We start from the raw sequence: 25,440 nt of genomic DNA, 5'->3' as shown, positions 1-25,440 counted from the left end.
TTGCGATTAATCGCACATTTTTATCTATTCTAAATGTCTCTTGATTTATTTTTGTCCCATTATTTTTTTCTCATTTTAATGCTCTTATCAACATGAAAAAAGCGGATTGGCTTGCTTTGTGCAGATTCTTTTATTATTGAAAACAACATTGGCAATACTGTGTTCAATTTCACACTAACATTCTCACTTGGAGCAAATAATCTCTCACACAATGTAACACTGTCCATCAATAAAAGTGTGAAATAAATCCTGACGAGGTCCTGATATTGACGAGGGTTTGGAGAATTCGCATCAGCTGTGTGTGTGTGTGTGTGTGTGTGTGTGTGTGTGTGTGTGTGTGTGTGGCCATCATCAAGTGGTGTTTCAGACTGGACGTACTGCGATGATGATAGCTCAGTTCACAACGACAAAACACACAGATCACTTTGGTCTAGTCAATGGAACCATTTGGCAACTTTTTAAAAGTTAACTTTCCATTCAGAATCTTATTGGCATCCATTTCGGCGTCTCGCGCTCGTCATCCACTCAAAACGTAACGTTAACCTACTATTTGGCCGGCTCGCAAGCCCAAACAAGTGTGTGCGCGTGCCTGCTGTTTTGTTTCCGGTCTAGCTAGATCCGCTTGCGCTTTGGTCGACGAAGCAACAAAACGTCCTCGCGCGGCGCAAGCCATTGAAATGAATGGGTTTCATAGAGCAGCGCCGCGCATGCCGCGTCCTGTTGCAAAAGCATGTGAAAAAAACGACAAAGTTTGCTAGGCCAAAAAGACCGTTAATCTCGCGATAAAAAAAATTAATCGCGTTAAAATGGGTTTGCGTTAACGCCGTTCATAACGCGTTAACTGACAGCCCTAGGTCCCTCACATGAGGATGATCATATTTAGGGGTTTGTAGCATCTAAAAGATTTTAAACCCTTGCCCTAGCAACACTTGCCAAACTGAATAACCTTTAAACTAGTCAAAATTTGTTTTGACAAATGTTTATTTTCTAGTTGATTAAACAATCTGTCCCATTCTACCTCCCTCCATCTCAGCACCCACACCTGTCTTACCTGTGCTGTGCTGGTTTGTGATTGGTGCAGATGGCCGTCTGGAAGTCGTGGCTCACACACACTTTGTGAGGAGGGCAGTGAACCTTCAGACAGGGGTCTTTAGTGCTGTCCAGCCCTGAAAGACAGAGAAAGACTTCATTTAATATAATAAAACGAAATCTTTCTGGGCCTAAAACCAGCCTTTATCTCATCTGATATCTGATCTGTGTTTATGTCTCTCTCAAACACACACACACACGCGCACACGCTCTCTCATCTTTTATATTCATGTTCTTTTGTTTCGGTTTTTCCTCTTCAGGAAAGAAAAACAGAGTAGATTCAGTCAGATGGCATGAAGGGAAGCGAGAGAATCTGATGGAGGAGAGGAGAGCTTTACTCTGGCAAACACACAGGAGAAACAATGCAGCAGCCTTCTGGCAAATGTTTTATCATCTCTCACACACACACACACTCACACACTCACTGCACTGACTTTGAGCAATAGCTCAGTGTAAACACTTCCTGACAAATGGAGGACGAGAAGAAACACTGTCTCGCGCTCTGCCATCTTTTCCTCTTTCGCACAGGTAATGTAGTTCCTCCAGCAGGAAGTAGGAGGATGAGGAGGAATAGCACGTGTGCGGAGATCATTATGAGAACTCGTGAGACATTCATCTCAGTCAGGAAACATACACACGTTTCTCAGCCATCTATTACAGAGCAAATTCAATTTGAATTTTATCAGACATACACAACTATTATAAACATACAGTATAGTGCTGCTGCTGTGTGTGTGTGTGGCACACTGAATCACACAGGTGGGTTTAATAGAGGTCAAACACTCCATCACTCCCTCTGACCTTCACATGTCTATGTGTGTGTTCATCGGGGAAGTTTGATGCCAACCTGCTGTTCGTCTGGAGCGCAGCCATGCCAACTGGCCTTCAATACAGCACAGCACAGCACAGCACAAACACACACACACACACACACACACACACACACACGCACACACACACACACACACACACACACACACACACACACACACACACACACACAGAGTCGATTTACAGCTCTTATCACTCCTGCTAACGGAATAAATACCTCATAATTAAAAGGATAGTTCTCCCTTATGTTGTGTTAAACCTGTGTGACTTTCTTCATGTAGTAATGTGGGATCTCCCCTTCATTTGGTTATCCTATTATGGGAACATGGGTGGGTATATGATGATTATGATGATTCTGGCTTGATTTCTTTTATTTTTTCATTGTACCACTGAACCTGTGTTCCTTTTGTATTTCCTTGGGTGCAAATCCCAGGGTCATTGTCATGTGAATCTAACCATACAAAAAGTATCGCTCTGGTCACATTCACAAAAAGATGTTACAGTGATACAGCAAAACATTGATATCACAAAACAATGATGTATCGAAATGACAAAAGCACAATATGATGACACGATGAAACAATGATACGGATGGTTAGTATGCGCCAACGGCAGGACACTCTGTATATTCAAAAGATCAGTTCCAATTTTAAGCTTGTGACATATAAACATGTACATCAACCCGATCACTTATTCAGCGTTCATGTAAACACTACGTTCAGATTTATCAATTGGAATGACATTGAAAAAACAAAAGGTGTCCATGCAAATGTAGTTAATGATAAATCCAACAATACAATGAAACAACGGAACATTAAACAATAATAAACCACAATAATACAGTGATACAATGAAAGCAGACATAACATCCATCTTTATGACCCATGCTCTTTATTCCAGGTCTTTTGAAGTCATATGATAGTTTTGTGTGAGTAACAGACCAATATTTAACATATTATTTACTGAAAATGGGGTCATTAAGTCAAAAGGCCAGTTAGAACCAACAATGTTTGACATCATTTACGTCCAACCTTGTTCCAGTGCCATATTTGAATATGCAAATGAGAAAAGGGAGAGATTTACAGTGATTAATGATTTAAAGTTCAGTCTGTTCCTCACAGAGAGCATGACTCAAGGAAGACTTGAATATAGAGCACACAGAGAGTCATATAAACTACTTTCATGATGCTTCTTTGAGTCACTTTCTCTGCATGGAAAAGAACGCACACACACGCTTAATTCTTACACACATCAAGTTTGATCTGTAATACCTAATACCTCCATCTTCCTCACTGTCTTCCACTCTCAGTGTTTAGTGAGGGAGAGAGAGTGTGTGTTTAGAGATCTACATGCCTTATTGATGGAGTTCAAGCCTCTCTCAACCCTGTGACAGATGGAATGATTTGATATTTTCCTGCATATGGGATTCAGCCGGTGAGGGCGATGAGAGATGGAAGGAAACAAGAGATGAGGCGCTGGGAGCGTGTCGGAGGGGAAGTGAGGACACGCTTTAGCAGCGGACACACACACACATACAGATTGCGTGATGTCTTTCACAGCATACAGTGATTGGATTCTGTCTGAAGGACATTTTGCTTTCACGTTTTAGTTTTTGCATAACTGAGTTTAATGAGGTGAATCTCACAGAAACACGTCCTGATCGAATTTGACCTTGTTCAAAATAAAATAAATAATAAAATATATTCGCATAAAGAAAACGAAGGGACCGTTTATATTTTATTTGGATTTATATACATTTATATCTTCATTTTATGTTATACACATGTATAAAATGGAATAAAACTATATAATTTTCTAAAAATAAATATAATTTTGTATCGTCACGATTCCTCTATGTATGTGTGTGAAATGACTTTTGTTATGATATCCTTTTGTCTTCTATTGCCTGTGTTTAGTTCCCATGTCTTTAGTTCCTGTTTCCTTGTCTCCATTGCTGTCTTATTAGTTTCCATAGTTATCCTGGTTTATCTCCATGTCAACTAATCGCCAAAACACCTGTCCTTAATTTTGTTATGATTGATTCCACTGGAGGCAAGATGTAGCGAACCCAAGTGCAACTTTAATTATCAAACATAAAACAAAGGCTGAAAACTGGAAACTCAAAACCTTGAACAAGAAACATTCACAACTAGAAACATTCAATACTAGACAAAGACATGAGGGCTTAAATACACAAGACTAACGACTAGACAAGGGACACCTGTGAACAACGAAACAATGACAACATGACACATCAGACAAGAGAACAGGATCACATGACTTGAACAATGACAAACATGAAACAGGAACAAGGAACACAACTCACAATGTGACAAATTTAGCCTATTGTCATTTTTTGTACCCTCAGTCTTCATCTGTTCTTTGTCTTGTGTTGACGTTTCATGCAGGTGTTTTAAATATGGTTCCTAGTGTTTATTAAATGTTATTTCATCGTTCATCTGCGTCAAGCATCTTTGTCTGGATTATCAAATCAAGCCAGCGCATGACACACACACACACACACACACACACACACACACACACACACACACACACACACACACACACACACACACACACACACACACACACACACACACACACACACACGATACAAAATAGCATTAAAAAGGAGTATTGATCTAGTGAGGTGAGCGGACATGTAAGGTGAGTAAATGTACAGGTACACATGTACAGCATAGTGATGCATTTCTCTTGTTACTACAGTGTACTCTTTCATTTTGGTCAGTCATTTTTTTTTTATATCACACCGGAAAACAGGCCATTCATATTCAGAGACGAACTCCAAACACCCTCACTGCAGGGTAAGAACGTGTGTGTCGAAGAGGGAATGAAAATAAGAAAGTGTGATAGATCCCGACTGATAAATGTGAGATGAGAGCGAGAGAGAGGGAGGAAGGGGGATATTTACCTCTTCACACTTTTCAATTCCAGGCCTGAATGAACAAATTCAGTTCCTGTTTAACCAAGCAGTCAATCCTAATCGACATACAGCGCACGATGTACACTCTTCGGCCATGTTTAAAATGAAATACTGCACAATATATACTGTATACTGAGCACTGTTTATTAAAAATAGCATGTGCAACTATGCATTGCAATAATGATATCCGTTTCAAATGGCAGTTCATCCACTGCGTGTTTAATTCAGTGGTTGGCAGTTAATCATCCTCAAATACCATTATTTTGCATTTCTAACTCACCGTTATTCTGCATTTTAAAACACATTTGTGTAAGAAAAGTAACAATTTTGGCATACACATCAAATGAGTGACATATAAGAACGACATATTTACAAATTTGTGATTGGTATTATTAATATTTCATCGCTCGACTTGACCATTCTTGATGAACTTTACAGAGTTATTGAACTGAACTGAATCAAAACTGAACTGAATGGAGCTGCTTTAAAGCAGAATTTCTATTTGTCTCATATTTGATGAACTTTTCGTACTGATTCTATTATTATCATCTATTATGTGAAGCTGCTTTAAAACATTCTGTATTGTATAAAGTTGACATTGCATTGTGGGATACAGTCTCTCAACAGGATGTGCACCATGTTGCATACTGCACATTTTGTCAAATGCAATCAATATGTAACGGTATTTCATGCATACATAAAATAAGCATACTGTGCAAAGTATATATACTACATATTGTAGAAATATCACTAATAGCATGCAGTTTCATTCCTCATTTCTTGTCTATGCCTGACTGTCCACATTTATCTCCGTCTGGTGTGCTTTACTACAGGACTGAGTGATGAAGAATTCATTTAGCTGAAAAATAAAAGCCGTCCGCGCTGGTTTATTCGATGGGTGATTCCTCCTCTATCATATGTCTCTCGTGACATCGCTATGGAAACCCGCCTCCCCTCAGGGCCACAGGTTTTATCATTTTTATGGGCTGAATTAAAAGAGAGAGGGAGAGAGAGAGAGAGAGAAATATGCTCATAAACAGCCATGATTTGATAGCCAGTAAATTAATCCTATAAATGTGCAACATTGGCTCTATATACAGTATATCGTCTTACAGCTGCCTGTGCGCTTATAAACTCTAAACTTTTCCTGTAGTATTTACCTATTATACTTTAACATTATAGTTCTTTCCTTCATGATGGATTTTTGACAATCTACAAACACTGCATGAGTAAAAACAGCGTAATCAAATAGACCTTCCTCTTCTGTTCCACGCAAGAAACAAACTCATCCAGGGTGGAAAAATGCTAACAGATTTTCCTGTTTGGCTGAACTATTGCTTTAACCCGAATGCAGGCGTTTAAAGTCATTTAAACTCAGCCTGGATTGATTCTCTCTGTGTAAACTGCAGTTGCATTTGTTCTCAATCAAGTCTGACCTTTGAACTTCAGTATCACAGCAACAGTAGAACTCATCTATCCAGATGTGACCTTAAACGCTTTCATACACATCACAAATCGACCTTTAACCCTTCGTGTGCCACGGATCCCTGTGTATGTGGGCGTCTCATGTGCTGCGTCGATCAATGCCTGTACTACACGAGGGCTTTGTTCAGAATGAAATACTATCTTACTGCAAATGCTGCCTACTTACACTGCATACTGCCTACTAATATTAGGAATTTATTCACAATTAATGTTTCAATCACATTGCATATTGCATCACTTTGGAAATAAACAAGGACATTTTGTATTTTTAATCCAATTTTGTGCATGCACATCAGCTGAATTTGGAATGGAATAATATCATACGACTCTTACATCTCATGCATTATCCTAATATCTTTTTTATGGAAGAAATAGTAAGATGCCATTTCAAATTCAGCAATCATCATTTTCCTCTGGCTCCAGAGTTATTAGACACATGGCATTTATGGCTCAGTTGATAGAGGCACATGTTGCTTTCGAACAATATACATTCATATTCTATTGTGAATTTTTATTTGCTGTTTTCATTTTATTTTAGTTCATTTGTTGTGTTTTTGTAATTTTTAGTCTGAATGATAAACCTCACTTCCATAATCACATCACCGGAGTAATCTTAAAACGAACACTTCCTCTTTCTGCCTCTATTTTAAATACTGGAATTAGTGCTGAAGGTTGAATGAGGCTAAATTAGACGATCTGGATTCAGCATTCATACCTGTGATTATCCAATCAGGACGAGTCTGTGCAGCCTAATGGCCAATCAGCTCACAGCCGAATCCTGAATGTCACCAGATAAACTAAAAACATTTAGATGAATGAGACCTTTGTTTTCTGAACACACACATACACACACACACTCATAATCTGCTTAATTAACATGCTGTGATCCTGTTTCCATAGAGAGAATGTAAATATCTAACCTTGACAGAGCCTAAAACACACACATGTCCCGTCAATGCCCTCTACATTAGGGCACCTGCCTACTAAATACCATCTGTGCCATCTGCACACTTTGGCATCAAGTGTCAATCAACTCATTCAAAGGCACACTAGGGAGAGAGAGGGCAGTGTTTTCAGTCACCATGCAATCAAAATTAACTCTATATTCTTTCTTAATGCATGTTTACTGGCTTTATTATGAATGATTCATCAGTGCGTGTTTTTCTAAAGAAAAAAAAATTAGCAATGACTGTAAATACACATAGGTAAGAGTTTGAGGATATGAGCATGTTTGGGCTTCTGTTACGAGGGAATAAACGATTTGCTAAAGTTTACAATGTGAGGTCAACTCAAACACTGAGTGTTAATAATGTACGACCCTACTGGAGCAAAAGGCACCTAGAGACAGTGAATTACACAACACAAGCTCAACAGAAAGTAAAACACTGTTATGTATGTGTGTGTGTGTGTGTGTGTGTGTGTGTGTGTGTGTGTGTGTGTGTGTGTGTGTTACTGGCTTCAGAAATAGATTTCAGTCATTTTAAGACCTCATTTGAAATGTGATGAGTCTTAATTCGTCAGTTCAATCATGTGCTATTCTGAAGAATTTTAGGGTGGTTTCAGTCTAGGGCTTTTGATGCGCACCTGGGTACAATTGACGTCAGAGTTTGATTTGTTTGGATGATCTGAACGCTGTTTTTAAACCCAGGTGCACACCTGCAAACTGTACCCAAGTCCACATTAAAAGGGTGGTCTGGGGTACGGTTCATGCAATCGTACTAAATATGTGAACCGCTATTGATGATGTATGATTAAATAAAACTGTGTTTTGTGTGTTCTCATTCACTTTCCTAGCAAGCGTGAAAGACACACTGCAAGCAGAGAGAATGTATATCTCGTACATTTTTCCGCCTTCTCAAGGGTAAACAGCTGCTGATTTGATGATGCAAACACACTGAGGTTCTGACCCAAATAATGTAATAGGAGGGATTAAGAGCAATCGAACTCGGGTTCGGAACAGGCATTCGAACCAAGTGTGAAATTTGGAAATTAAACCAGAAAAAAAAAAAAAACTCTAAAAAAGGAAACCTGAAAATATAAAAAAGCTCTAAATTACTAAATTAAAGTACAGTATAAAATGATACTTAAATAACAAAGTATAACATAAAAAAATAGCATAAAGTGTAAAAGAATGACAACCTGCACACTAAAATAAAAAAAACTGTCTAAAATCTCTGCACACACTTCAAATACCACTGCTCTCACAGCCTTTCTATAGACGTCTGTCTGTCAAATGATCTAAAGCCACTCCCTCCGACCTCAGGCCACTCCCTCAAAATATCAAGCCCCTCCCACATCACATGACACAAGCTGAACAGTCAAGAGTTGAGCAGAAGCGTCTCCTTCAGTAAAGGGTCATACTGCAGTCAGCCATGTGTGATGCTGAGGTCAGACGTGTCCATATGGAGATGACAGACGTGTCTCAGTGTGTGTGTGTTCACTACAACCTTATCACACACAATGATCTTCTAGAACAGATTCAGAAGAGAGAAGTCAAGACAAGAGAAAAAAGGAATAATCACCAATCAGCTGAGCTAAATGTGCAGATAATAAAGCATAGTGAGTTGTGATAGGATGATATGAAGAGAGAGAGAGAGAGAGAGAGAGAGAGAGAGAGAGAGAGAGAGAGAGAGAGAGAGAGAGAGAGAGAGAGAGAGAGAGAGAGAGAGAGAGAGAGAGAGAGAGAGAGAGAGAGAGAGAGAGAGAGAGAGAGAGAGAGAGAGAGAGAGAGAGAGAGAGAGAGAGAGAGAGAGGAGATCAGGGATTTTTTGTGTGTGTAATGAGGTTATATGTAGGAAGAACCATCTATCACTGCACAGCAGGAGCTGTCTTCACACACACGCGCGCGCACACACACACACACACACACACACACACACACACACACATATATATAAGTTTACAAAGAGATTAAATGAGGACATATCATAGACTTCTATTGTTTTTTATGTAAAACTTAATGTAATAACTACTGACTAACTGCTCAAACCCTAAACGAAAACTTGAAAACAAATATTATTCACATTATGAATCATTCATACGTTTGAGGATGCCCTCAAATTTAGCACACTTCTCAAGACAATTCGGTCCTCAAAGTAACACAGTGTTTCTTTAACAAGCATAACCCCCTCTCTCTCTCTGTGTAAATAATTAGCTTGAATGTGACGCTTTAATTCATGTAAAAGTATAAAGCTGAAGTTCACCTGCAGAGCAAAACTAATGCATGTTAAACAGGTAAGAACACACCTACAGCTCTTTAATTCACACGGATCTCACTGCGGGACAACGAGACTCCGTTTATCCGTCGCTCTATAGTGAGAAAAGCCCAGAAGAAAGCGTTCGACATTGAAAGATTATTCAGCGCTAACAGCTGTGGAAACCTTGTGCAAGGAACATATGTATAATTCCACGTTTAATTAAAGTATTAAATTGATAAACGCTGGGGAAGTTCAGTCGGCAGAGGGGTTTGGCGGGATGGGATTTTAACGAACATGCCTTCAGGACACGAGCGACGGGTGGAAAGTGTGCGCCTCTCGCTCCAGTGCCCCATGGGACTGCGCCTTCTCCCAACACTACTGAATATTCATCAGCTGCACTATGATTATTGGCCAGCTTCAGAATAGAAGTATTTAAAGGGTTTGCTCTACTAAAGAGTTTCTTCTGCTTTAAAATAATGTTTGGAGAAGCAGACGAGATTTAATATGGCCCAAGGAAAGAGCTTCAAAGAGAACAAAACAGGCAATTTACACTTCCTAAAGGCTGTGAAACGCATGCACATAAAAGTACACAAAGCAACGCAATACAGACTAAAGTTAAAGTTAAAGGCCTGAGTTAAAGGCCAAGAGGTTGAGGTACTGTAATTAAAGTTTAAAATATTTTTAAAACTTGGATGAGGCACATTTGAAATCGGCGTAAAAGCTGAATTCTATTAAAAAAATTATATATATATATTTTGTTTTTACTTGATCTGATTATTATTCAAGTATTTAATGAATTCACTTGGTGTTCATCAACAAAACAAATAAGCCACTGAAGGTTGTGTACTAATGTTATCTTTATAGTTGTTTTTTTAAAATATATATTTAATTAGCCTAATTTAAATTTCAAACATTTTAGTAAAGTTGTTGGGTGTTTTTGGCATTTTTATAAGTTTTTTATTTATTTTATTTTTTATAAAAATTTTAATATTTAAATTTGTACATTTTTTATGAATTTTTATTTCAGTTTTAGTTATTTTAGTACATACATGCATGCACATACATGAGAAATGCTGCTTTGATAACTAGGTTATCAAATCAAATTATAAAGGTTTCATTTTTATATATTTTGATTTTATTTTATTCCAGTTAACATTTGTTTAACATTTTTATTTCAACTATCAAGTTAAAAAAATGTTGTTGTTGTTTTTTTATGTTTGGTGTGTAAAAGTGATTTTACCACATACCTTAAAACAGGTCTCACACAGTCTCTTGCTTTATTGAAAGTCTGTGTGAGTTTGTTCCTCTTTCTCACACATGCATTTGGAGCTAAACGTCTTTGTCATCTTGGCTCGGTTTACTGGGTTTTTCTCAAGGTTAAAAACACTGTAATCCAGCTAAAAAAAGAAACAAAATCCTGATGTTTGAGGCAGAAATCAAGCTCGCCTTTAGTAAACCCTTGCTGTGATTTCTGCTACAGACGCAACTTCATACAGCAATGCCCGAGTGAGCGGGAAAAGGGTTACCATAGTGATCGATCAGAATTACACTGGAAACATCCAAACATGTTCAAACAGACAGCTAAACACACAAGCAAAAAGAAATAAAAGACTAAAGGAAAGAATGTAACGCTTAATTAAAATGTTCTTCCGCCCAATGATGAAAGAAACGTTCAATTAGATGGATCACGGGTCACACGTCTGACACCCTACACTCCCCAAGGGTCACATTTAATGGTGAGAAAAAGACTAAAAGATTAAAATCGTGGGCAGACGTTTGATTAATTAATGCTCAGATGTGGCACTGAAATGAGCTGCCAGTGTATTTGAGCTGCTCCCGCAGTCTTAAAGAGACAGGAACACATTTACACCTGACATGAGCTCATAGAAGTGAGAGAATGATGAGGATTATGTGACTCGTCATGTGTCCACAGTATAAAATAACAGAATGAATTGTGGAAAGCTCAATGAAAAATATGAATCTGTCTCTAGGCCAAAGTCAAACAATGTCAACATGGACAGGTTGTGACACCTTCATCCTCAAAAACCAACAAATTTGAGAAAAAGGAAAGCATAACCCAGTCGACATTAAAACAGGTTCACAATGAGGATTAATTTGGATTATGTGTTTTGTGCTGTGAATTATAGGCTCTGCTGTTGATTGCACTGAATCCCATTTATATGTTTATGCAGTCAACTGGCTGATTATTTCTCATATTCAGCAGCCGAATACAACATTTGTCCCAGTGCGTGGCTGGTAAATCTCACTACTGCTGTTTATGTATTTAGTAAATTGCCAGTTTTGCTATGCTTTGTGTGATATTCATTATTTTGTCTGCATTTCATGGTAATATTAATACATCTCATAATATTACCATAAACTGTCCTGAGACCTTAACAATTTGTATGCACCATGATAAGGACATTTTTGTTTACTTTATGATAAACAACTTTGGTATTGTGTTGGGTTCTCAATTGGAGACATTCTCAACCGGAAACATGATTCATATGCAACGTTAATAATGCATGTTTATAAAATTGGCACATTTTATAAAATGCATACTATATACAGACAAGTAGATGAGACCAGAATATGAACGCAACGAGCAAAGTTGAATTCATTATGTGTTTCCCCAATTGGCACTTTGTGCATTGCATTGATATATTCTGGGCTCATCTACTTGTCGGTATGTAGTAGCATATGCATCATCAATTAGTTGTGTACTAAGTTGCATCACTGTCCTAATTGATTAAGCCACATAATGCGATTTAATGTTTTTTTTTTGTTTTGTTTTTTTTTGCACTTGAAGCATGAGACGCAGGGCAATGTAAAAGCACAAGGTCTCAAGGTGTATTTTTTAAAAAGTTTAACTTTTAACCGCGCTCTAAAAATGACATTGCAAAAGACCCGAGGCGCAAGCACAAGCAACATCTTTCTAGACTAGAGCATGCTTACAAAAAAAGACAAATCACTGTGGAAAACAAAAACCGCATTCTGTGTGAACAGCAGAGAAATGATCATTAGTTTAATGTAAAATAAAACAAAACAGTCCGTAGCATGTACTGTAGTGTAGTCCGCATGTATGTGAAGCACAGTGTATGGAGGGTGTTTAGAAACACAGACAGGATAATAAGAGAGTGATACAGAGGAGAAAAGAGGCAAAAAGGAGAGGTTAGTGGAGGACTGTGTGTGTGTGTGTGTGTTGCTGACAGTGCTCAAAGAGACTCTAAACACTACAGAAGAATCCGGAACGCCCTCAACTGCCCAAGAGACGCGGATTAACTATTCCTGATTATCTGCCCTGTCACACTCCTGTCATCTCTCACTCTCTCAAAGAGAAACACAAACACAACAGGCTGGTCATTTTAACTACAAACAAGAGAGAGACATTTATTTGAGCGCACACACAGTATCAGACAGCTGTGTTGACGTTCAGACCGACAACACAATTGTGGGTGATATTGCTGAGCAGTTCGCTAAAAATTAAGGTTAACTGAGAAACTTATGTTTCAGATAATAGTCCCAAATACAAATCCACAAGAGCAAAAAAGGGTTAGTTCACCCAAAAATGGAAATTCTGTCATCATTTACTTACCCTCATGTCGTTTCAAACCCGTAAGATCTTCAGAACACAAATGAAGATATTTTTAATGACATCTGAGAGCTTTCTGTCCCTCCATTGACAGCTGCACAACTGATGCTTTGACGCTTTAAAAAGTTCATAAAGAGATCGTAAAAACTAATCCATATGAATTGAGCGGTTTAGTCCAAATTTTCTGAAGAGACACGATCGCTTTATATTATGAACAGACTTAATTTAGCCTTTTATTTACATATAAACATTGATTGTCGAACTTAAACTGAAGCTCAATAGTACTTGTTTGACGCAACAAACCTCATTTTTTCTTGCTGAAGCTCAAACGTGCTGCGTAACATGAGAATGAACCTCACTGGTTCTCGCATGTTAAGCGAACATGCTCCCGTTTGTCACAATCGATGTGCGAGTCTCCAAGCAACACAGTAGTGGCTTTCTGAATGAATCATTGTTTTTTAACAAATCGTTTCAGTGGATGATTCAGTGGCTCACTCGCTTGTTTTGTTCCTGAAAGAATCAGTGTTCTCAAACAAATCGTTTCAGTGGATGATTCAGTAACTCGCTCACTTGCTTTGATTCCTATATGAATGTGTGTTTTTGAACAAATCAGTTGAATGAATGATTCAATGACCCACTAACTTGTTGAATGCATTAGTGTTTTTGAATGAATCAGTTGAATGAATCACAAATATCGTCACTTGTTGCCATCTACCTATTTTACCTATGTCAATTACAGAAAGAGTCACTGTGCAACTAATGTGCAGAATGACAGGAATGTGTAAACGAACACAGATCATTTATTTATTCATTGATTTACATGTGTACATACATACGTACAGTATATGGCTGCATTATGCATTACCTTTATGCATTACATTATGCATTATGCATGGGTGTGCATTAATTTTCAATATCATTTTATGGTAAATTCATGAGATAATTAATAATAGACAAATATATTAATAAAAAATAATACATATATATTTATGTCAATACACATGTAGAATCTAACATATAAAGCATAGGAACAATTTGAAAAATAAGGGGATACAACTAATAATAAATGAAATCAGCTTGACTCAATAATAATTATGAGATTTTGATTAATATTACTTGCGTGGTGTGACATTCACCCAAGTGTTTCCAGTGTTTTGGGAAAATTTTACATGATTAAAAGTAGCAAGTTACATCATTGTGTTGCTCCTAATAAAAAAAGGAACTAATTATGTAACATTGTTGCTTAATGTGCTTAAATGGAAGTTGTTTGGTTTTGTTCGGCGTGTCATTACTGCTCTTTTGTTGTTGTGGCTGTGAGGGCGAATCTCTCGGCTGTCAGAGGGCAGTTTCACACAGCGACGGTCTCAGCTAAAACGACATATTAGGGCCACTGCATCTCCGCTCCGAGCGTCTGTTTTCACTTTCTCGTTGTTCACAAGAGGAGGAATGGGGATCTTGTCTTTGTGATGAATTGCGGTGGGAATTACTGCGGTAAAAACACTCGTCTCTTTCATCCGTTGTTCTCTCCTCTCGGCACGTCAGCTCTAATTGGGGCGGTGACGGAGGCGAGCTGCCGTCCACAGCCCAGTTTCCTTTCCAGCATTTCATTGACAAAGGACATATCTGCAGCCGCAAGCCATCCTAAGCTGAAAAAGCACCGTCTGTCCCCGAAGACTTTGATACCTGTCCTGCAGCCATATTGGCCCAATCGCGGCTGTACATCCCAGCTGGCTTTCACCGCCGCCTGACGGCCATTTTGGCTCAGACATGACGGAGTGCTTCCTAAAATGCTGGAAACACAGCCTGGCGCTCATGTTGGCTCAGCTGGTGCTGTTCATTTGCAGAGGAGCGCAGATGAAACTGTGTTGGCCTGTGGCATTACGATTTGTCTCATTTCTACTCTGAAAACAAAGACTCACTCACTGAGCTTCCTCTTCCTCAGGTCAGCCCCTTCACATTAGACCCGAGCCCATTTGGTTTTAGTAATATTGTTGATTTGATTACACTGACACTATCGGATGAGTACAAAACTTGAGCTCAGTAAGGACACTGTTGTCTTCTGTAGACTTGCTTTATAGCTAAATCGAATTTGTTTCATAATTGATGAATTTTTCAACATCGCTGAATCATCACCATCTACTGACTCGAGCTGCATGAGGACACTGTTGTCTTTTTAGAGCTACCTTACAGCAGAATTTGAATCTGCCTCATATTTGATGTTTGCATCATTGATTCTGTTATTGTCCTGTTATTACTGTGAAGTTGCTTTGAAACAGTCTGTACTGTATAGAGCTGGTAAGTCCCGCCCATCCGTAAAACCCCAAGTGGACCTCTAGGTTGAAAAATCGTCAATGCAAGTGAATGGGAGAAAATAATTATTTTCTAGTTCCGTTTGAATTGTGCCATGAATGTGAACAAATGTTGTCTGTGAATTTTTTGTACAATTTTTCATGTTACGAGTTTGACAGTATGGTATGATTCTTTGGCTAGCAGTTGTGGAAAAGACATAACAAACTATGTGACGTCACCCCATAAAGTTGACTTACCCATGGTTTTCGCCAACCTCAACGATTTTGTCCTCTCCCTGAAAGAAGGCGGTGAAGTGCACCAAAGACACAGCCATGTTTAGCGGGATCCGTGAGCTAGTGTCCGTGTGCGAGTGGTGGTGACGTTTCAAACACGTCGAAAGCAGCGAAGAGTTGTAGTCCACAAAGTGCTCTCACACAAAGTCTAACCGTATCAAACTTCTACCCGCTAAATTGTAGCATTCTTTACACGAAAAATTATATTAAAAATTCAGACAACATATGTTCACATTCATGGCACAATTCAAACGGGACCAGAAAATAATTATTTTCTCCCATTCACTTGCATTGACGATTTTTCAACCAAGAGGTCCAGTGGGGTTAGCGGAAGGGGCGGGACTTACCAGCTCTATAATGCACTATAGAAATAATGGTGACTTGATTTGTTGTGAAAACGTGACATGCAATGTGTCTATGACAGAATGCATTTCTCATTGCTTTCTCTTGCCAGTTGAGTCTGTTTGTTTTTGGTGGTGATAACAAAAAATGGCTAAATCTGACAAAAACAAAAAAAGTGAAGTGAACAGCATTCTAATGTTTCTTCTAGATAGGAGTCTTAGCTACAGCAGACGCTTGATAAGAGAAAATGAAATCGAACTCTGGTTTGGACGAAACAATCAGAGTGTGAAAACTGTTGACGAGAGAGAATTTGTTTGTGTGACCTAGCAGAGCGGGCCTTGACTGTTAAAGTCGACGTGAAATCAAAAATCGACCCGTTTCCTTTCCAAATACATGATCCTGATCTAATTGTGAATGATTCATTGGTGCACGTTATTCCAAAGGAAAAAAAATGAATGTAACGACTTTCCTTCTCAGTTGACTTTTCCAAACATCTGTCAAACAGAGACATTTTTCACCACACTATCAGTGGAGAAAATCAACCGCTGTGCAACATTTTACATTTCACTATAGGATGTAAGTCACATTACAAAAGTAAAATGGGTTGTGAACAACATTTCAAGTTGGTTGTATTCCTTTAAAGCATACTGTATTATATTGATAGATGAATTTATAAGGCCACTAAATGATCAACATGATCAAAACTGTACTTTTTTTTTAGCAGGTAAAAGGCCTTTTAATATAATTGCCAAAAATGTCACCCTTCAGGTTATGGGTCATGTGTCTTTTTGCGGTAAAATCTTTACTGTTTTTTATGAAGTGAACATAAGAATAACTTTTATATTGTTAGTAATATTTCAAGATGGACACTTACCGAACTGGTTTACTTGATACATATTCATACTTTTTTTTTTTTTTTTTTTTAACCATGCTAAAATGTGACTATCAAATATGATCCTTCAGGCTTTTGAGAAAATTACTAAGATTATTGGAAAATATTATTGGAAGATATAGAGCAGGGGTGCCCAATCCTGCTCCTGCCGATCGACTGTCCTGCACAGTTCATCTCCAACCCTAATCAAACACACCTGCCTTTAATTTTCAAGTGATCCTGAAGACCTTAATTGGTTGCTTCAGGTGTGTTTGATTAGGGTTGGAGATGAACTGTGCCGGACAGTCGATCGGCAGGAGCAGGATTGGGCACCCCTGATATAGAGAAACTACTGATATTTATATGCATTTGTCTCACTGTTATATGTCTGGCTTTGCAGGGTTAAAAAGCCATCATTCATTCAGTCACACATAAACACACACTCTATGAGCTTCTTCAGAAATGAATGCTATGCTTGTTACAAGCATCAGGATGGGCAGAAAAATCCTGATCACCCCCCCCCCCCGGTGGTTTAATTAGATGAAGCCCCAGCGAGGAGCCAGAGGCCACTTCAGCTCCTCACTGCAGATTCAGCCATTGAGGCTCAAACGCCACGACACGCACAGGCTGTCAGATGCCACGGCTGCCCGCTGGACACGAGGGGGGTCAGACGACTCGTTTTTATTCAGATCCCCTTTATTCTCTCTCAGAGGAATGCGGGTCAAGTGTCTAATCACAGCAATGCAGAGCCACTTCAGGTGGGACTGTGGCCTCTGACCCCCAGGGGTTAAAGTTCACCTCCCTCACCTCTCCAGCACAGTGGCCCAATTACTGTCAGACTCACTGTTGCTGTAGCAACCAGGAGATAAACCAGAATTATGCAGCCGCGTGAAACACAAGAGAGAGACATGGGTCGAACAGGGTCAAATGTCACAGCTATCATGTTTGGGCTTTTATAGTGACTAGTATTATAAACTGTGGTTTATCATTGGATGGATGGATGGATGGATGGATGGATGGATAATCAGTCAGTCAGTCCGACAGACAGACAGGTAGGTAGATAGATAGATAGACAGGTAGGTAGATAGATAGATAGATAGATAGATAGATAGATAGATAGATAGATAGATAGATAGATAGATAGATAGATGACAATGTGCTGAACATAATGACAATGACTAAATTGAAATACTAATACCGAATTACAACAGGATTACTACTACAGGATTGTGGGAGGTTAGTGAAAAAGACACACATTCTTGAAATACTTTGTGCAAAAATGGTGCAACTGCTTAGTGAATTCAGCCTGAATCTCTTTCTATTTATGACACAGAAAGATTTTGTGGCTGTCTGACTCTCTCTCTCTCTCTCTCTCTCTCTCTCTCTCTCTGTCTGTGTCACAGGGGAATAAAACGCCAAATCAATTCACAGCCCAGTGTGTGTGTGTTTCCATCCATTGTGGGAATAGTGTCCATTGTACATTTCTTTCATTTTTATCCTTTCCCTCCATTCCCTCTGTCCATCTTTGTGAAAAGAAGGTAAAACAGAGAACAAATAACTGACCACTATCAGAAACACCAACAAAATAAAACCTCAAACCAATTTCCTGCATGTTTGCTCTCTGATCTTCCCCTGAGGGAGTGTGTGTGTGTGTGTATGTATTGTGTGTGTGTATGCTTTTAAACAGTGAGACAGCTAAAATCATAAACTGTTTGTGTACACCCCGAGGAAAGACAAACCCCAAATGAGATCTCATCTCTTTAAAATCTCAATCGTCTCTACTAGAGAGAGTCAAGGTTAAACAGAAAGTTTTACACGTCTCCTCCGTCTCATAAGCTTCTCCAGACCTCAATAATCTCACATATGTCTCCTACAGATGTTCAGAGCAGATCTCAGCATCTCAAACTTCATTTCGATGAAATAAATATAACAGAAGTCTGCAATTATGAGTCAGATATTTCAATCAAATGATCTGTAGGGCTGGGAATTAAAATCAATTAAAAAAGACAATTTTGAGGCGTTGGGAAGAACCTTTATCTAACTTCATAATCCGACTCATTTATGTATGTCTGAGAGACGCATCTGAGACAAGGTTGATATGTAAAAAAAAAAGCATAACAGAGAACTCCTTTAAGATTCGTGAGCTATGAAAGAGCAACGTTTGAGAAATGAAATGTTCCTCTGGACAAGTATGAGAGTTGCGTCACGGTTCAATGAGTTAAGACAGTGAATCTAAAACAACCGGCTTTTATCTGAGCATTGGACACACACACTTCTGCTCTTCTTCATTTCATTCTGTCCATCTCTCTCAGATTCGCTGTCCTGATTGATTTTGCGGTTTGTTTTCAGTGTTTGCTTTGCACGCTGCTTGTTTTCAAGTGTCTCTTTTGCAAATTGATACACTGAACCAAGAAAATCAATTCCACCGCATACTGACCAACCAGCTCACACACACACACACACACACACACACACACACACACACACACACACACACACACACACACACACACACACACACACACACCCTCTGCATCACATCATCAGGAAATATTTGAAAATAGCCCTTTCACACAGAGACTCCGGAAAATACACGTATAATGTGTCCCGGGATTTGTCCCGGGATTGTTTGATTATGGTATTCACACTGCCAGTGATTTTACGAAATCTGTGAGTGCGTTCACACACATCCCGTAAAGACAAGTGGCGTCAGGATGTGATAACTCCTGTCAGATGTCAGTTTTGCTGATAACTCTTCGTCATTTCTACACGAAGAAGCGTCCATACTCCCCAGTAGCGCCACTGGGTTTGCCGAGTGGCTCGTTCCCCATTTGCTGTAGCATAGGTTGTAGAAAGAGCCGTGCGATGGCATGTGCGTCATCACTACGACACACCCTTTATGGCATTGGTCCTGGCTTTTGTTCACACAGGGCACGTTCCGGGACTGATCCCGGCAATGTTACTAGGTCCCCATCCCGGCATCAATCCCGGAACGTGTTTGCATTCACACAGAAGGCACTCTAGCAATTTAACGGCAATTTCCCGGGATCAACGCGCTGTGTGAAAGGGGCTAATGAGTAATGTGTAATTTGTCTTTTATCACTGAACTCATCTGTAATTGAATCTTTAGCATCATTTAGAAACAAAGTATTTCTGTCATGACAACTCTCAGAGAAGACATGCTGCTGCTGCACATACTGTATAACATAAATGAAATAACCCCCGTAGCAGATCTATACAGGTTCAGCTGGGGAAGATGGAGGGTTTTTGAAAAATGAGTTTCCATGTGTGTTCAACTCATAAATACAATCTTTTCAACATGATTTGAACACAAAATATGTTCACTAGAGTGTTTATGTCAAGCAAAAATCAGTGCAGGTAGAATAACAAAAACAACGTTGACAGTGTTTGAATATGAATTCCTCATTACAGTAATCACTGACTCAAAAGCTAAACGTCACATCAACAGATATGATGGAGGCTTTCATGAAAACCTGTCAGGACGCATGCTCTCATCTTCAGACAGACAGACACATACAAAAAAGTAATGCAGACGTTCAGGACTGCTGCTGTGACCCACTGAAATCATCGTCAATCAAACCACTGAGCTTTTATCAAATTCCCCATCCAAACAACATCTGCAGTCTGACCTGAGAAAAACAACAACATTACAGCCACATTAGTGCTCACTAAACACACGTCACCTCCGTTTAATATAAGGTTGATAACATAACTGCAATAAAGTGATAGCCTTGTTAACAATCCCTTGTCTAAAAAGTGCCATGGGAAGTCAAACTATCTTTACTTTTTTCTTAAAATGAAAATCTTAATTTCCTGTCATCTTTTAGAATATCTGAAAGCTAGGTTTCTCCTAATATCTGTAACTGTCATTATTAGCAGAACACATTTTACAGACGGGGAAAACCAATTGTTAAGTCAATAAGTCAAGAAGGTCCATACTTTAAAGCTCTTGATTCTAACTTGTACTTGGCCTTATGAAAAATGAACATAGTTCTTGTAATTGTTTAAATTAATTAAATGAACAAATTGCATTTGTTAAAATAAGGACATAATTAAGACCACTGATGGCTCCTCGTTACCATGCTTAGGGAAACCTACGCATTTAAAAACGCTACAACATGCCACAGAAAATCTAATATATGAAAATATATTGCCTTAACAGATTATCTATTATAAATTCTACAACAAGTTAGTCAAAATTAACCACAATAAATACAATAGAACGTAATAAATTCTAGTAAAGGTTGTCATGAGTTGTCAAGCTTTCTAATTTATGTTGGTGCATCATGATGTTTCTCCCTCTTTTCATCAGTCTTTTTAGTTTATGTGGCTGTTTTAGATTGTGTTTGACTTTCTCCATAGCGTTTTACTACATTCTGAATAGAATTCAAATTGAGAATGGGGAACGGAGAGTTCAAATGTTGCACATTTTATCATCAGCGACGCAATAGGAACAGCTCGAGCAAATCTTATCACACTTTTGGAGCGTGCAGGTTAACACGCCTAAGGTGATTTGCATGCCACCCATGCAACATTTAACAATTGGGCTTCAGTCATATTGCGCGGATCAGCTCAGAACCATGGGCGTAATTACGCGGGGGACGTGTCCCCCCCACTTTTTATAAAATGTAAATTCGTCCCCCGCACTTTTTCATAGGGCAAGTGTGTTCACGACAAGTTGAGGTTTTCACGGGCCAATGTGTATACATCTAGATTTAAAATTCAAAGAGTCAAGATAGTCTATCTACATACGTGACTTTCACGTTTCCATGGTAATCAGTCACTCGTGCATCATGACACGCCCATGCTCGCACCCGTGCTGTATCCATCATTTTCATAGAGATCGCGATGAGTTCAAAACGGCAAAAAACTCTTCACTCCTTTTTCACAAAAAAGTCAAGCACTGTAAGTTGTCATGTGGTATCCGAATTGTGTTGCACATTGATGAATAACTCTTCCTATTTCTCTTGTTAAATAATTAACAAGTTTTGTTGGAAATTGAAAATATTCACTACCCGCACAAATGTGCTCTTATTTTCAGTCTTTTTTTATTCGTAATGTCTTTTATTTTCACAGATATGTTATCAAAGCCCTTCAAATTCGAATAAAGATGGTGATTGTTAATGCTGAATTTGGATTTTCATGCATTAACAGCCACTATATATCTGCTTGAATCAGGCAGCGTTGTAACATGTGTACATGATTTTTACCATATATAATTCGGTAACACTTTACAATTAGATAAAAAAAAGTTTGTAGACAAACTTTAAGTTGTCTTGAAAAAGCCAAACCAGAAAGTTTGAAGAAGTTTTAAAAGCTTGAAGTTTGAAGGTTTTCAATTTAAAAGTTTTAGTTTAGTACTACAGACAGACAGACAGACAGACAGACAGACAGACAGATAGATAGACAGATAGATAGATAGATAGATAGATAGATAGATAGATAGATAGATAGATAGATAGATAGATAGATAGATAGATAGATAGATAGATAGATAAGAATTCAACTTATTGGTTATTGTTCAGCAGTGTACTTAATTTCTTCTGTATGTCACAATTCCCTGTATCTGCATATTTCAAACACGTCTTTATTGTCAATAGACAGAGCCAGAAGTTAATTTAGAGTTGAGAGTGAATGAGGCAGAAAGTTTCAAGGAGGCTTCAGAGGTGAGGGAAAACAAATGACTGGAATAAGTTAAGAAAATTGTTTTGTCTTTTTCCATTACACATTCATTATGTGTTTTATGTCTACACTGCCTTGCATAGGCAAAACAAAGTAACTACACATATACATTTTGTGAAAAGTTATGATTACAGTTATAGCTAAAATTGACTCTTAGGATTTGGCTTAGATTTGGAGACAATAAAGCCTTTGTTGTTGTGTACCATTTATTATATGAATGTGTAAACTGAAAGGAAAATACTAAATATTTAGCAGCACTGTCTATGTTGAAATATTTATGATTCCTTTAACTTAGACTAATCAGACGAATTTGTACTTTTTTTATAGGCAGAGGAGAGGGCATCAGACATGTTGACAGTTGTAAAAGGAGGTGGGTCTTCAGTACCTGTATTAAAACCCCACCAACCAGATCCCAAGACTATTGTGTGTCAGGTGATTCGGGACAAATTTCAGGCTCAGTGGTACCAAGATTTTGCATGGCTCCATTTTGAGCCTGGTATTGATGGAGCATTGTGCTTCTACTGTCCCAAGGCCTTTAAAAACAAAACAGCTTGTCAAAAATACAGAAACCACCTTTATCAGCAACTGGAAGAAGGCCAGAGAGAGGTTTACATTACATGCTGGATCAGAATGTCACAAGTAACAACACACATCTATGAATCAAGACCAATAGATGTTCAGCCGTCCAATGTAAGGGCATCCCAGCAAGAGGAGGCAAGGAAATGCCAATTAAAGATAATCAGTGCTGTGCAGTTTCTGGCAAGACAAGGTTTATCTTTTAGAGGCCATGATGATGATGATGACGGAAACTTTAATCAGCTTTTAAAATACAAGTTGGAAGATAACCCCAGCCTAAGCAAATGGCTGTTTCTCAAAACCGATTATACTTGTCCACAAATTACAAATGAAATCCTCAATCTATTCAGTAATAATTCGTGGAATTGCACAAAACATCAATTCACTTCCAAAGTTGCAGTTTTGTGTCATCATGGATGTCTGGTCGTTCAGCACATGTACCTTGTTCATCGCAGACTACTTCAGGACAGAATTTTTCAAGGTCTTGGATGTTGTCAATATGCAGTTTCAAGAAAGATTTGAGCAAGAGGGGCTGCTTATGATCAGTTCTATTGAAAAGGTACTGTTGACAGGAGAGTCTGATGCTGGTCTGTTAGAACAATATCCAGAATTGCACTGGGCTTCACTGAGGGTGTAATTAGCAATGTTCAAGTCCAAGTATAATTATCAGTCAACTACTGAGGCTGCAAACACTCTTCGGAATATGTTATAGAAGTCCGCCAACTCTTTGATCAAGTGGAAACAGTTGTGAAGTTGCTCCTTGTTTGCCCTGTTTCTTCAGCAGAGGCTGAAAGAAGCTTCAGCTGTCTTCGGAGATTAAAAACCTGGCTCCGAAGCACAATGACAGAGTCTCGTCCAAACAGTGTTGCTGTGTGTCACATCCACGGTGACAAACTGGACAGTATAGATAGGGAGATGATTGCTCAGCAATTCATAGATGGGAATCAACGTCGCAGAAACACTTTTGGCAGTAGCTTAAAATGCTGAGATATATATATTAGCTTTAACTCTGTATAAATAATCTGCTGCTTTTGAACAAAACAGCCTAAAAAGAAAAGCATAAATGAAATGACACTAACTGACCTTACTGTGACATGTTTGTCAATTGAGTTCAATACATCTTTGCAATTGTGTGGTTTGAGTGACTTTTTTATTTCCTTCCTGAAATGTGGACTAGAATAAAGTAGAGTGTGAATGTGCAAGTATCCATTACTGTGTGCCATTCACATACAAAACAACGTACACAAAAAACTATTTGAAATATGTAAACAATATAGTACAATATACAATACCATGTGCAATATTGTCACGTGTCAATGTTTGTTTGTATTTTCAGTAGTCACATGTCTTCCTTTGTTCTTTTGCCGCCACTCCTTCATATCCATGGTTACTGTCATTTAGTTCATTTGTATCACCTGTTTTTAGTTAATCATCATCATCTGTGTCACCTGTGTTCTGTTAATCAGTGTTCATCAGTGTGTGTGTGTGTGTGTAACTGTACCTTCTGCCTGTTTGTATTGTTAGTAAAAGTTTGCATTGGAACTTTTCATTCTCCCTCGTCTTCTTCTGCCTGCATCACACCGTGACAAATATAAAGTACAGAACTTCTTTCTTTCTTATTGCTTAAAACATAAATAGCATATTAAGCCAATTAGGCAAAAACCTGTCAACAAAGGTCTGAAAAAGACAAAAAAATACTGGTATAGCGCTTGACATTCTGTCCCCCTCACTTTTGAAATGATGGCTAAGCCCCTGCTCAGAACACGTGTTGTATACAATTAATGAATAGCCTGATTCTGTGTTTCTGTGTAGGCAGTCAGAGTACTGTCAACATGTGAGGGCAGGTGCGCAAAATTAAAGTGAGGGTACGTTACAGATTAAAATATAGAAGTGCCGGTACTGTGTACTGGTGCGTAACGGCCCACTAAAAGCACTGGTTCTGGCTCCACAACTGAACTCGATGAGCTACGTTCAATGTTACTACTTTTTTTTTTTGGCAACTGCAAAGACAGATGGAGGAATAGTGGATTAACTGCTTACCGTGATGATTATTATTGAAATATTAAATACCTTTTTTAACACTGGTGCCTTAATTAAATGATTTCACATTGTGTCTATTAACACAACTTGTCTGAGCAAAAACACGTTTTTATTAATCGATAATCTGCCCCTGTATAATTTAGTGTGAATAGGAATACAAGCTGTTGCTGTTTTACTGCCTCTAGTGT

At 38.5% G+C, this 25,440-nt stretch overlaps 1 protein-coding gene across 1 annotated transcript in view; it reads right to left on the bottom strand.

Moving 5' to 3' along the window:
- spock1 (SPARC (osteonectin), cwcv and kazal like domains proteoglycan 1) overlaps window positions 1–25,440 on the bottom strand; it is a 184,728-nt gene that overhangs the window by 44,911 nt on the left and 114,377 nt on the right. Inside the window, exon 4 of the mRNA XM_079893507.1 lies at window positions 1,052–1,166. Coding sequence (XP_079749633.1) covers window positions 1,052–1,166 — 115 coding nt within the window. The remainder of the gene's footprint in view (window positions 1–1,051; window positions 1,167–25,440) is intronic.

The sequence above is a fragment of the Squalius cephalus genome (assembly GCF_949319135.1).
Source record: "Squalius cephalus genome assembly, chromosome: 14".
NCBI classification, from domain to species: Eukaryota; Metazoa; Chordata; class Actinopteri; order Cypriniformes; family Leuciscidae; genus Squalius; species Squalius cephalus.
Note: the sequence above shows the minus strand (reverse complement) of the source record. Positions and strands in the feature narration are given on the sequence as shown.